This window comes from Tachypleus tridentatus, chromosome 13, assembly GCF_004210375.1.
Source record: "Tachypleus tridentatus isolate NWPU-2018 chromosome 13, ASM421037v1, whole genome shotgun sequence".
Taxonomy (NCBI): domain Eukaryota; kingdom Metazoa; phylum Arthropoda; class Merostomata; order Xiphosura; family Limulidae; genus Tachypleus; species Tachypleus tridentatus.
The window spans coordinates 162,650,299-162,664,685 of NC_134837.1; the positions used below are offsets into that span (position 1 = coordinate 162,650,299).

Consider the following 14,387-nt stretch of genomic DNA (forward strand, 5'->3'; position numbering starts at 1 on the left):
AAATAAGCTGTTGCGTCCATTATACTAAGTTTCGATTTAGAACCGCGTATTTGTCTTTTAAATATAGTAAGCTTGGATCCTTCTTATTTTGTTTCTAAACACCGCTATCAGTTGCTGGTTTGAAACAGACTGAATGAATGCTGTTATCGCTACTTTCAAGTCATCCAGCGTGCGCGGACGATCTCGATAGATTGCAGATTTTGCTGCTCCCCATAGATAAAAATCTGGTGGATTAAGATATGGTGAGCGTGGGGGCCACACATCTTTGGAAATAATGCGGTGTCCATATCATTCCTTTAATAACCGCATATATCTGTGAGGTGTGTGAGCAGTAGCACCATCCTGTTGAAACCATGAGTAATTGATTTCATCACTTGTCATCTGACCGATGAAGGTGTGAAGAATCTCCGAACAATAGCGCTCGCTGTTTATAAAGAAAATAGGGCCAACAATTCGACGTCTGGAAATCGTAACCCACACACCAACCTTGAAATAATATAGGGGTGTTTCGTGCAAACTGTGAGAATTATCGGATGACCACAATCTTGAATTTTGTGAATTAATGTAACCCGAGAGCTGGAACCATGCTTCGTCGGTGAAAAAGGTCACATCCAACACATTAGCTGTATTCTCTTCGATAAATCGGTTAAACCATCTACAATAGCGTTTTCGTTTTTCATTATCAGTTGCTTTCAGTTTTTGTACCGCCATTATTTTGTATGGGAAGAGCTTTAATTTCTTTTTGACGGCCTTATGAGCACTTCCAAGACCAATATCATGCTGTTGAGCTAACTTTCGTAATGATTTTGATGGACTCTGCATCACACTGTCAGAAATATCCAACAATTTCTCCTCCGATGGCTTTGCTGGCCTTCCACAGCGTTTGACATCATCCACTGATCCTATTTCCCAAAACTCATCAACAAGGTTACGAACTGCATTGCGATGTGGAACAGGTGTATCTGGGAATTTTTCAGCAAATTGCTGTCGCACCACATCTGTGTATCTACCATCTTCTCGGAATACGTGTTTGACGAGCCATACACGTTCTTCAATTGTTAAAACCATACTGGGATCAAAATCTGAAATATAATAACATATGATTACAAAACTGCACAGTGACTTTCCGAACACCCTGTATAATTAGTTAGCCAATCTGATGTAAGTAGTGTCGGGCCAACATTACATACCACAGGGGTCATTAAAAAGAACTTTTACTCCGTTGGTGTGTTTCTATATCGCTGCTATCCTAGTAGAAGCATGTTACAGATATGTGAGCATGTTAGTATGAGTAGAGGGTTAATTTTCTCTTGAATCCATAATGAAAGTTATTATTGATATAGGTAATCTCGAGTTGTAAGAAACCACAATAAACTTTGTCTAAAAAAAAGTCACCCCTCATCTTCCATACTTTTGTTGTTGCCTCCTTCCAAGTAGCACAGCAGTTTGACTTTGGACTTGCAGCACTGAAAACCGGGTTTTGATGCCCGTGATGGACAGAGCACAGATAACCCTTTGTGTAGCTGTGTACTGTTGTTATCTTTGTGGTGAGAAGTTTCTACCATTATATATCATGCACCATTAAGATGGTTAATGGCATTAAAATACCTTTTCTCTAGGTTTGCAAGATAGTGAGTAGTTGTAGATCACCTCACTAGAATTCCAGAGACAATATGCTTGACTGATCAAGAAAGAGCTAAGATCGCTAAAGCATTTGTAAATGACATAGTAACTAGACATGGTATTTTCTAGTAAACAGAGTCATTAATTTAATTTCTAAGTTAATGAGGAAAGTTTGCACGTCAATAGGTTTTAGAAAAATTGAAACTATGGCTTACTATGTACAGCTTCTAATGGGTTAGTAGGAAGATTCAATAGAACTCTATTAAACAATATTTCTCAATACTGTGAGAAAGCTCAGAAAACTTGGGATGAACAAGTTTCTTTACTGTTGTTAGTATATACAAATGCTGAAAATTAGTTCTCAAGAAACGTTTTCATTGATTGAAATTAAGCACAAAGCTATAATATTGGCTATATGTGCTTTGATCACCACGGGTATCAAAATCTGATTTTTAAGGAGTCCGAAGACATATTGCTGTGCCAATGCGAGGCAGTTAATATGTAATTGTCATAAACATCTTTTTAATAATAAAGAACTGTTTTTATTTGTGAATAATTTCTGTCAGTTTTCGTAACAAAATCTAATAAAAGGTTGTTGGTTTTGCAGGTAGGCGCTAATTGTTATGGACTTATAAAAATAGAATAATTTATATTCTGATATTTATTATTACTTAACTTTCGGCTGCTTCGTTTCTATATTACTAATTTATAAATTTAAGCACGCTTTTGTCTGTTTTATTGTATGATGGTTTAAGTTTTTATGAGGAATAGTGATTTGGGAAACTAAACATTTGTCATTAACCCTGCCGATGGTAAATTGTAAAGTAATCGAAATTTATTTAACAAAATTAATTATTCAAACTCGATATCATGAATTTGAATAACCATGAAGTGATGGAAATTTTATATACAATTTAATTAATATTTTTGTCACCAGTAGGTGGCGATATTTTTATAGTTGTTCGCCCGCACAATGAGTTGAAAGTTTGTATGTGTTAAGCACATAACACTGATGTAATTTTTTTAAACATTATACTAATGATATTTCATTTTACACTCTGTAGTATTTACATAGATTTATTAACATGAAGCTTGTTGATCATGTGGTGCAAAGTTTCTGCGTCGCCAAAGTATTCAGAGAAAATACTGATCGTATCAATAGTATTGATTTCTCGGCGAATGGTGAAACACTGATTTCAAGCAGCGAAGATGACTCCATTGTAATTTACGATTGTGAAAAGGGAACGTAAGTGACCCCAAACTGGTTGAAAAAAATTAAAAATCTATTCATCAAAGATATGGAACCGTATCACTCGGTGACTTACATATGTATAGTTCTGCAACTATTACTACCAGTTTCGTACGGTTATCCATGAAAATAGTGATCATGTTAGGCTTTACTTAAAGCTTGTCTACAGCGTTAAGCCTAGTAACTTCGCTGTATATATCTTATATTTATGGCTATATCTTCTGTTTAATTTCAGACACTGCCGTTAGAGAACGCAAGTTGTACTTGCAAGTTTCAAAATGGCATATTTATTTAAAGCAATTTATATAAATAAAAAATAAATATTCGTTTAAGATGGTATTATTAAATCATGAAATTATTATTTCAAGAATTACATTTTTTAGTTCTTTTTGCGTAAGTGAATGTAGTAAAGGAAATATTAAAAGGCTGCACTCTGGATTAATGCTATAATACCAGATTTAGTTTTATAAACGTACTACAGATATAATTTAAAATGCTGGTTTAGGCAAGACTATATGTAGTACCATTGAAAGGTACAATCATAGAAATTGAATAAGTAAGAACAGGCCTGAAATATGTTTTTATGCAGCTACATTTTTTATGCTTTCATTTTCAAAATTGTTTTTGTCAAAAACATTGTAATAATATGTTACATTTGATTTTTATCATTACTGCATTTTTTCTATCTTCAAATAACCCACCTCCTACCTGTTAGAAATAATTGCTCTGAACATGAATATACAGGTATGAATGAAAATATTTTAATTTTTTTGCATGCTTTTTTTTTTTTCCAATTGTTAATCACTGTATTTCCTTATCTCTAATATAAAGTTGAAAATTAAATGGTTAAAATGTGATTATTTTGCATGAAGAAAACAAAGTATACAGATATTAAGTGTTTACAAAATTGACTGTAACTTCAGAATGATACCCTTCTGATACATCAGTTTTCTTATTAGTTTCAAGAAAATTGTAATTAATTTTCCTTATTGGAAGGTTCTGGTATCTTGTCTCATTATTTATTTGTCCATGAACTTGTTAATAAAAAGGTTCAATTTGCCTGTAAAATTTTGCATGAATTTCCAGATTATTCTAATAATTTGAAGCAGTGGTCATTTATAAGTTTGTTAAATACTCAGAACCGTGGGTCCCTTTAGATTTAGGCAAATAGAAGCCATTTTTATGTAAAACAATTTTATTTTCCAAATTGGGTGGTTAGCCTTTGGAATAGGTTGCCTTCAGATTTTGTGAAGACAGTAACTTTGAATGAGTTTAAAAGACAACTTGATAGATATATGAATGATAAGAGGTGGCTTTGCTTTTTATTTAATAGTTTTAGTTTAGCATAGAAGATGGGACATCTGAGATGGACTAACACATCATTTGTTGCCCCTAAGCTTTGTTGTTGTTGTTTTTTTTTAGTGTAAAAGTATATATCTGATGACATAAATACACATTCCATTCAAAATATATTCTATAACTTTTTCTGTATGAGATCTCTCTCCGAAATTTTGGGCTGACTCCTACATCTGAAAATATGTCGAGGCCTATGACCTCACCACTGTTACTTCTTGTTCTCTGAATCTGCATTTTCAATCACAACATTGCCTGTAATCTCCACTGTGCAAGTTTAGTTTAAACTGTCATTAATAATGAATATCTTTAGAAATTTCCCACTCATCTTACTGTTAGTGGTGTGCAAAGTTATCAATTATAGTGATAATGTTTAACTTTCTGAACATTAACCAGATACTTATTATTATGAACCAAGTGTTTACTTAATATTTTGAAGATCAGTTATAACAAATAAAATAACCTGTACTAAGTATTCAGTTTGAGGAGTTTATGGCAGTAGAAATGAAACTACATACTTGAGAATACACACACACCTTTTATTTTGCTCTTACTGATTATGCAGTGTCACAGGCAAATTTTTTCACCACATACATGAGCGCCTGCAATTCTCAGCTCAGTTTTTTTCCTTATGTTTCACCAGTTATTTATTACTGTCTTTACACTTTATGCATCATTTTTTGGGTTTGCCTTGTCTTTTCTCCTTGTTATTTGAATGTGTACTGTTTCTCTTCTCTAATAGCTTCTTTCTTGCACCCTATTACCTCATCCCCTTTGTGTTCATGATTCATTTTATCATGTTTTATAAAAAAAACTTCCTTTTTTTTATTCCTTTTCATTGGTTTCTTTCTGGCCATCTTGGGCATTTGAGCCCCTTACCTTTTATATCACTTTCTTGTTTCAAAATTATATTTTTTTTGTTTTTTTAATGTGAATGCCTTCCTGTACTACTGCTTCTTACTGTGTCTTTTTGTTTGTGACACTTCTTCATGCTTCAGATGGGGCTTTGTAGAGTTCCTTCCCTTCTCTGTTTGGTCTGTTCCAGTTCTACTTTGTCATTCCATATATTGTTCTAGGTCCAAGAGAGAAATTCTGGACCTTGGTATTTCTGATTTTGGGCTTCTCATCCTGTCTTACCTCTATCCCCTTGATCATGTATATTACTTTTTCCCTTGCAAGACTAACCAAAATGAAGCATCAGCATATAAATATAACCTTTTTGTAAAAGAGAGAGGAGGAGGGCATCATATATGTGGAAAATACTTGCTTGAACTCTTACCCACATGATCACAGGTCCTGATAATTTGCACTGGGTACACTGCCTTCTTTCATGCTCTGTTTTGTTCCTCTGCTGTTGGGTCTCATTTGGTCAAGTTCTGTTCTTTACCGTCTTCTTCCTCTTTCTAATGTACTGTCTCCATTTGTTTTCCCAACTGTCTTCTATAATGTTCCTTTTTCCCCAGTAACTGGGACTGGTGTTACACTGCATTTGCTCTTATCATCTTCCCAGTTTTTTTTCTTCTCTACCTTACCGTTTATTTCTTTACCTCATCTAGTTCAGTTTCCTCTTCACCTTCCATTTCATAATATAAGCTTTCCCTTTGTTTCATCATCATTCTTCCAGACATCTAGTTAGTACTTGTCTCTGATTATACATGTCTCTTTCCTGGATACTCATCTCTTCTCCTACTGTTGGTCTCATTTTCTGCTGACACTTGTTCTTTTTTTCTCCATTCCTCTTTATTTTGCATTTTTTCTCATTTCATTTTCTCATCTTTTCAGTCCCATCTCTGTTTTCTTTTAACTAATCTGCTGCTTCATGTTTGATGGGTAAAATGGCTTCCTGTGCATCTCTCTTGACCTGTTATCCCTTTGTTTTTCATACATTATGACAGATCTCCCAACTTTTATGATTTAGGCATAATTGTTTTGGTTTTTTTCATTTTATACTTATACAAATTATGTTCTTTTATAATTTTATGCAAATTTCTGGACTCTCTTTTTTTCACCACTCTTTTCTTCTTCTAATAATTTTCTGGAAATAAATCATTGCTCTCTGATTTGTGTCTCAATCTTACAAACACTTGAAAAGTCTTTTGCTGTGTACATAGTAAGTATTTAGGGTGTGCTGATCATTTTTGGGGAGAAAAATAGGGGGAGAAACCTGTTTCTGTTTTGTTTTCAATAACTCCAGAAAAGAAAAGTTTAGAGCAAATAAATTTCAAGCAATAATTTACAGATGATTTCATAAAGAAATCCAAGAGTGCTGTTTATGGGGCTTTTAATCAGTAACTTACTGTAATTAATAAGTATTAAGTAAAGCATAATTGGTAACAACACTATTTACATTTTTTGCTATTTTTCCCTTGTTTCTGTAGAGATTATTATGTTTTAAAATTTATGTTGACAGTTCTGTCCTGAAGATATTTGATTGTGTCATGTTTTATGTGGCCAGATTCTGTATAGTAGGTGTATGGGGTTTGTTGGCATTAAATGTCAGTAATAAATGGATAGTACACAATCAACTTGTGTTAAAATAACATATTTAAATGTATGTACAAAAATTTGTTTTCTTATTGGTCATCAAAGCTGTATATAAAGCTTTAAGTAATTCTCTTTTCTTGTCAAAATTCCACACAGGCTAGTTTAGTTATTTTAGAGCCCAAATGACAAGATAAATGTTTTTCAGTACTGTTTCTTACTGTACTTTTTTTGAAAGATTTACTTACATAAGGGAGCAGATCCTGATTATCGTGTTCATTTATTTCACACCAAGTTTTTGCATCTTTATCTGACCGTATCTGCTCTCCTACAGCACTTGTCTACCAGCCCTTTCATTTCTGAGGCAATCCATTAAGATATTGAAGGTTTTTCAAGGGATATCTTCTCCCTGATTACCTCACATTTGTCTTCTAAGGCTCTAGCCTTACATAAGTGATTCTTCTATAGTTGGAATCTTCTGGAGAGGAACTTTGTTTTGCCCCAGGTTTGTTTACTAACAATTTATCTCCAGAACTTATGTATGGCCTCTTTTCCACAGTGTTGTGTGTTTGGATAATATCCTCGAGATTGTGTCATCCTTTGTTGAAATGGTAAGACAACAAATGACACTTTCTTCATTGGTAGACTATTTATCTCATTCAAGGTGTAGATGAACCTCTTTTACTGTTTTCCATCTTGCTCTTCTCAGCTGTTATCTTTTCCTACTTCCTCTTCTAATTGTATCATTCAATGCAGATAGATATGTGGACAACAGTATCAGGGACTACTTGGCAAGTTCAGGCCCATTGGGGGCTAACTTGACAAATTTTGTCCCCTTTGATGACTTTTCACCACAGATATAAGGGTTATTTGGGTAATATCCAATAGACTTGTCATTCACTTCCTTTCCTTTTCTCTGTTGTCTTTGGATTATATAACCAGTCATTGTCTGTCCCAGGTGGTACAAGATTTTCTCTCCTGGAATCTCATTGTACCTGTTAATCATTATTCTCCAGATTTTTGTGATACCCAAGAAAATTGGGGATTGGTTGCCTGTGATTGGTTTGTCCTACCAGAATCAACTATTTGTTCTACCTTGATTTACTATGGATTCTTTTCTCACCCCCAAGTGAGTTTTTTTCTAGATTCAGGTATGGCCAAGGTAGATATTATGAATGCCTCCCTCTGCAAGAATCCTGTTTGTTGAGGCATTATCTGTGGTTAGTTCTTCATGGGATATCTTATCAGTTTTGCATCCTGTCTTTTGGGCTTGTATCAGTCCTATATGTATTTTTTCAGATGGTCAAGGCTTTTGCCTGATATTTGCATCCTTGAGGATTACTCTTACATCATTACATAGACAATTGGTTTATGTTAGCTTGTTCAAAATTAAAGTTATTCATCACACTCATTTAATGCTCCTGGAGGTAGCTTGTGTGGGTTGGTTAATCAAATTGGAGGAGTTGTTCCTTATAGAATACCATGTCCACATTGGCATATTTTTGAACACTCATCTGAGTTGGGCCCAACAATCTTTTCTTCGACTTCATTCTTTGGAGTTTTCAGCTTTCCACACCCTAACTGCTCCCTCATATAGCTTGCAAGGTTCTATCATTTCTGGGGAAGCCCTTATCCCCTTGAGTCAAGTGCATATGAATTATCTTCAGTGTACTTTGCATAAATAGTAGAATCTTGCATAGGATCCATTAAGAGACTCCTATTTCCTTTCCTCCTACCCTTTTTGGAGATCTGCACTGGTAGTTGGATGAGGCTTGCATGTTAGTGGGTGTTCTACTTCTTCCCCCTTGTCCAGATTTGCATATATTTGTGGATGCTTCCCTTTAGGACTGGTGGCATGGATTGATCAGCAGGAAGCTTCAAGTCAGTGGTCTTCAGCTAAAAAATCTGAATCCTGGAACTTCTGGCTACATGCCATCCTTTGGATTATTTTCTTCATCTTGCCAGTAATTATCTGATCTAGATCCATTCTGACAATTCTATGGTGGCAGCTTATATCAATCACTAAGACAGCACTAATTCTAATTTCTTTGTACTTGAACCTTGGATCTCCTCTTTTGGCTTACACACTTGAGTTTTGTCTCTTTGTGTACTATGTGCCAGTTGCATTCAAACTTCATGTGAATCACTTTTCCCATCTCGACAGAATGGTCTCTCCATCCTCTTGTTCTTATCACTTAGATGTATTTACCATATTCCTCAGTTCCAAGTGTGCAGTTTTTCAAAATTAGAATATCAATGCAATATTTCATTGCCGTACTTTGTCCCCCTTTGAACCACTGTCCTTATGTTTGATTTTGATTTTACACGTATCTGTTAAGACTTATTTCTTTCTCCTATTGGTCTGTGGATGTCGTTGGTCAGAATTCTTTGCTATCAGTGTGTCATATGTTCTCCTTTATCTGGAATGATCTCTCCTTCCCAAAACTTCAGTGGCTTGGGAGTCACATCCTCTTTTTCCCTTCAATTTCGACATGTATTCTTGGTTGGATATGGATAAGTCACTATTTGCAGTATGTCCTCTTTCTTGTTATGTTTGTTACTCATACTCCTTTCTTCCATGGTACCCATTCTCACCTATTCATTCCTTGGCAGATATCATCTGTTTGTGACATTTCTCCTTCTATCATGAACAGTTGGGTTTGGCTATTTATTCGATTGGCTTATTTTAACATTTCTTCTTCCCCAACTTTATTCTAGATGTCTTCTCCCTGGCATCTCATTTCCATTATTCCTTGAGGAAATTCTTTAATCTGGTATGTAGACTTCACCACAGAAGTTCATGTCTCACTATCTGTATTGGATCATTGTTTCTTTATCATTAGATTGCCTTCTTCCACCTGGTGAGACTGTGACTATTTAAGCTATCTTTTGTGTATGCATACGTGTGTGTGTGAGATTACCTGTTGTGCTGTCTATGGTATTGATGCTTCTTCTGACTCTCCACTGCATTTTCTCTCCAATTTTCCTTCCAGTGGAGTGTGGGAATCCTTACTATTTTTCAGGTCCAAGCTAGTAGGGTGGTGAATATGGAAACATTCTCATAAATGTGATATTGATAAACAATATAAATATTGTTAAAACCATTTATTTGGGACTTGGACAGTGGTGTTTTGTTGGTGTTAATGATAAGATGCCCTCCAACCTGATGCACCATCTCTATACATGTTTATCAAAGATGTTGCTACAGCTTTTGAGTGAGCTGTTGTAATTGCAATTCATCCCTTTGATTGAGATCCCTCTTCTAACCTCCACAATGTTTTGGATTCAGATCTGAACCAATCACTGTAAGCCCTTATACATGTATTATAGGGGTTTTTGTTCTTACTCTTGTTCTCTCCACTGTGTTGTGAGTCACTGTGGTTGAACTTGTAGATTAATATGGTTCTTCTTACGCTATCCCTCAATGATTTTTATATACAAAGGATGTTGGATGTTTTGGAATGAGCTTCCATTACACTGCATGTCAAGTTTCCATATAAGTCCAACAATTTATCACACTGCTATCACGCATCCCATTCAGAGATCAGGAGGTATGATATTGCCTCTGTTTTGCTGCAGTTGAAGAAAAGACAATATGATCCTCTTTCCTACCCACTCCAGATGGTTGGCTTTTGGATTGTAGTTGACTTACTGATAGTATAATGCTCATCCTTCCCCTGCCTGATGTCAGTCTCTGGGTTTTGGATGTAGTTGACCTGCAGTATGTGGTTCATTGTACCCTAGTCACTCCACACCTAGGAGCACATTCTTTAACTCTATCCTACACTAATGTACCCTGTAAGATTATAATTTTGTTATTATTGTGGTTTAGATCCCAATCCAAACATTGGTCTCTCATTTTCTACCCATGTCTGCAACACCTCTTTCCACACTGGGCAGAGAATATACTTGGTAGAGAAGTGCTGCACTCTTCCATGTATAATCCTCTAATGCAATGATCTACACTTTTTGAATGCTCTCAAGGACTTTCTTTCTTTTTTCCTCCACCTGTTATTCCAGCTATTTAATGTAGGATTTTAGCTTTTTATGTGAGTGGAGATAATGTACCATATCAGAAATTATAAATTTCCAATACTAAAAATATATTTTTGACAGGTACTTACTTCTACACTTTCTTCCCTTCCTCCCCACTGAAAACTGTTGGTTCCACTTTCTGCTAAAACTCAGTGATAGTTTAGTAGAATTGAAAAGAGCAAGTCACAAGTGTCAGGAAAGTGTGTTACACTTCTGTTCTTAGTGTTGTCTCACAATGACTTACATGCAAAATGCAATTGAGCCATATTATTGTAAGGTACATGAGAGCTTAATGCTTGTGCCATGCAAAAATGTTTTGTATACAGGGAGCAGCATTGTATGAAAACATCTGTATGAGAGGAGATAATGTACTCTATTGGAAATGCATTTTCAGTATAAAAAATTATAACTTTTATTGTCTATATTTCATTTTAAAACTTGCAACTTCAATGCTAGAGACAGATGAAAGAGTTCAATTAACATCAGGTATTTGACAATAAAACAAACTTGTTCACTTGATTGGAGAAATATTACTAACGGTTTTGGTCAAAACTGTGTCAATGGGCACTAAATATTTTGTTTTTTAATTATTAATGTGTATAATTTAACAAAAATATTCAAAATGAAGTTAAACAACCTGCCCTGTTATTTAAGTCGGGCTCTGTTACAGAAATAATGCAAGTAGTAATATGATGAAGATCTGAAATGTCATCCTACTTAAATTACTAAACTTTATCCCTCTATGATTTAATGCATTGTAAATTATGAATATATTTCAGTATAATTTATTATTTTACATGCTGTTCTCATATCTGAAACTGTTTATATAGAAATGGAATTTTTTTAACCTGTCTCATAACTTCAGATTTAACAATAAAGGAAGTAAAACTGTGTTATCTCTAGGTTCTCTAAATGTATATTTTTAATTAAACCAAAACATTTAGTTTTACCAGTTATTATTTGATTTTATTAGTAAATTACAAACCATATCCAAAAAATTAACATTTTACAATGCAATGTTTTAGGTCAGTCATAGTATTTCTGAGGCCATGCCTTTTCCTCTCAAATTTCAGCTTACATTATTGTTTGTTCCTTGCCATATTTTTATTCTCCCTTCTCTTTGGTTTCAAGAGACCCACTTTCATCACACTAATACTTGGCTTGGGCTTTTGCAGTCTTTTTCATCAACCATTTAAACAGTGATCAACTTCCAATTTATGAACATCTTGAAACAGCTGTATTGTGTTATAGGGTATGTCTGCTGAAATGGACTATTTCCATTCAGCACAATGTGTGATGAATGAAAGTAGAATGAACACAGACATTTTCTACACTATTAATGAATATTGCATAGTAGGTGTAGCATCTCGCATTGTTTCTACAATCAACTTGACTGTTTATTTATTGAAAATTATCCATTTGTGTAAAGATCATTACTTATTATCATTTTTTTAAATTGAAGTAATATACTGACATAAGTTCCCTGTTATTGGGATACCTCTTCTTTTTTGTTGTCCCTTGGAGTGGATTCCTGTATTTGGTGAGATCTCCCAGGGAAGGTTCTGCTCTTTCAGTTTACCTCCTCTGGGATCGAAACATCCACCCACATGATTGACGTGCGTGGTGACCTGTGAAAGGGAGAAGAAGATCCTAATGGTTGAGGGGTCCAACCCTAACACATCACTTTGACCTTGAATTCCTTTAGAAGGGCAGCCTTGACATGGTCTCCTTTGGGTCAATTGGCTGGTCCACTTGGGCTAGGGGCAATCAATTACCTGTTTGGGTGTAATGCTCGCGAAATCCTGGCATTGCTGCAGTGTCCTTGTTTGACATTGTAGTGCATCCCCTCATAGGGCTCCATGGTGGGTGGGGCCAGTGGGCACTAAAATATTCATTTTTTTATTACAGATTCTCTAAATAAAAATTTAAATAAAACAGTGAAAAAAAACAGTCCATAGGTAAATGACCACGTCTTGAAGATTCTGAGCAGCAATCTTCAACATCTGTAACACCTGTTTTACCTCATTTTTTATACCACATTCTCCTTCAAACAAACCTTTAGGGCAAATGTCTCCATTTTTCATTCAAAAGGGACTAGAGGGACTTGCTGTAAAGAAGCTTTGATCTGGTGACATATTGGTGGAAACATCCAAACACAGTGAACTCCTCTTGAATTCAAAGGTGATTGGGGATATAACTATTGAGGTTACACCTCATGCTACTTTCAATTCATCACGAGGAGTTATTGTTGAGAGGAATTTGAAGAACATCCCAGAGTCGGAGATTCTCGCTGGTTTCTCCATCCAAGGAGTTTCTGCAGTGAGGCATATCTGCACTCGCAAGGATGGAATTATGATGCTGACCAATGTCCTCATTCTGACATCTACATCATCACGTCCACTTGTCACGATCAAGGCAGGTTATCTTAATTACGTGGTACAGCCATACATTCTGAACCCTCTCAGATGTTTTCAGTGTCAGCAGTTTGGTCACTTGAAGACATCATGTCGTGGTTCCTTGATGTGTGCTTGTTGAGGTGGAAAGGACCACAATGCCTGTGAGTGTGAAACAGACCTTCATTGCATCAGTTGCAATGGCTCTCACCCATACTACTTTTGTTCTTGCCCTAAGTAGTTGTAGGAAGAATAGGTGCAGCATTGGAAAACAATTAATAAAATTACTTACCCTGAGACTCAAAAGTTGCTGCCCACTACTTTATCTCGGACGTATGCTGCTGCACTTCATTCCACTACTACAGTGGGAATGCACATGGATCTCTGTGCCTCCAAAAGAATTGTTCTCAAACCAAATGAAAAGTCTTTTGACTTCCATGGTTAAAAAAGTTGATGAATCAACTTCAACACCTATCTCTGTCCCTAACATACATTCCAGCAAATCCCAAGATCCACTTTCTTTGGTTCTGGATACGGGCACGTCTTCTCCCATCACAAGATGCAAAACGATCATTTGTTCATGTCTCCAATTGCTGGAATCCTCTTCCAACAGCAAAGACCTGCCCAATCAACCAAGGGCAGGATCCATGGAGGTTGATAGACCTCCCTGAAATAAAGACAGTAAAGAAAAAAGATGTGGTCATAAACAGAGGGGTTCTCCACCCCATTCACCAACACACAAATAAAAATGGCCACCTTGATACATTGGAATTATCGAGGTTTATGTTCTAAAGTGGATGACATCAAAATGCTGATTGCTGTCTACCATCCTGTGTGTCTTTCCTTACAGGAAATTTGAAACCTGCCAATACAGTCACCATTTGGCAGTTTTCTTTGTACAGAAATGACAGGCTGTGTGATGGATGAGTGCATGGAGGGATGGCATTGTTGGTTGATCAGCATGTGCCCACCCTGTCTTTGCCTCTTGACACATCCTTGAAGGCCGTAGCCATCTGTGTTTCCTTGAGTCGAACCATTGCTGTTTATTCTCTCTGTCACCTTGAGAGACCTGTGATCAGTCGGACATTGATGTTTTACTTGTTTTCATGCACCTAGTCAGTCCTTTACTCCATTGATCTCTCAGTTTGCTCCCCTTCACCATTCTCCCACTTTTCAAGTAAGGTTTGACAATAATCCACGAGACAGTGATCATTTTCCTATAATTTTGAGAGCACCTGCATGAAAGCATGAAA

The 14,387-nt window shown here is 35.8% G+C and overlaps 2 protein-coding genes across 2 annotated transcripts in view; one reads left to right on the forward strand and one right to left on the reverse strand.

Moving 5' to 3' along the window:
- Positions 1 to 288: 288 nt before the first annotated feature.
- Positions 289 to 1,402, reverse strand: LOC143236352 (uncharacterized). The gene is made up of 2 exons (XM_076474625.1): positions 1,396 to 1,402; positions 289 to 962 (listed from the first exon to the last, which is right to left on the reverse strand). The coding sequence occupies exons 1-2, from the start codon at positions 1,400 to 1,402 to the stop codon at positions 289 to 291; spliced, it is 681 nt and encodes a 226-aa protein (XP_076330740.1).
- A 1,170-nt stretch (positions 1,403 to 2,572) lies between these two features.
- Positions 2,573 to 14,387, forward strand: part of LOC143236748 (WD repeat-containing protein 82-like) — a 47,234-nt gene continuing 35,419 nt past the window's right edge. The window contains exon 1 of the mRNA XM_076475234.1: positions 2,573 to 2,869. Within this exon, the coding sequence (XP_076331349.1) occupies positions 2,709 to 2,869 (161 nt within the window). The 5' untranslated portion in view covers positions 2,573 to 2,708. The remainder of the gene's footprint in view (positions 2,870 to 14,387) is intronic.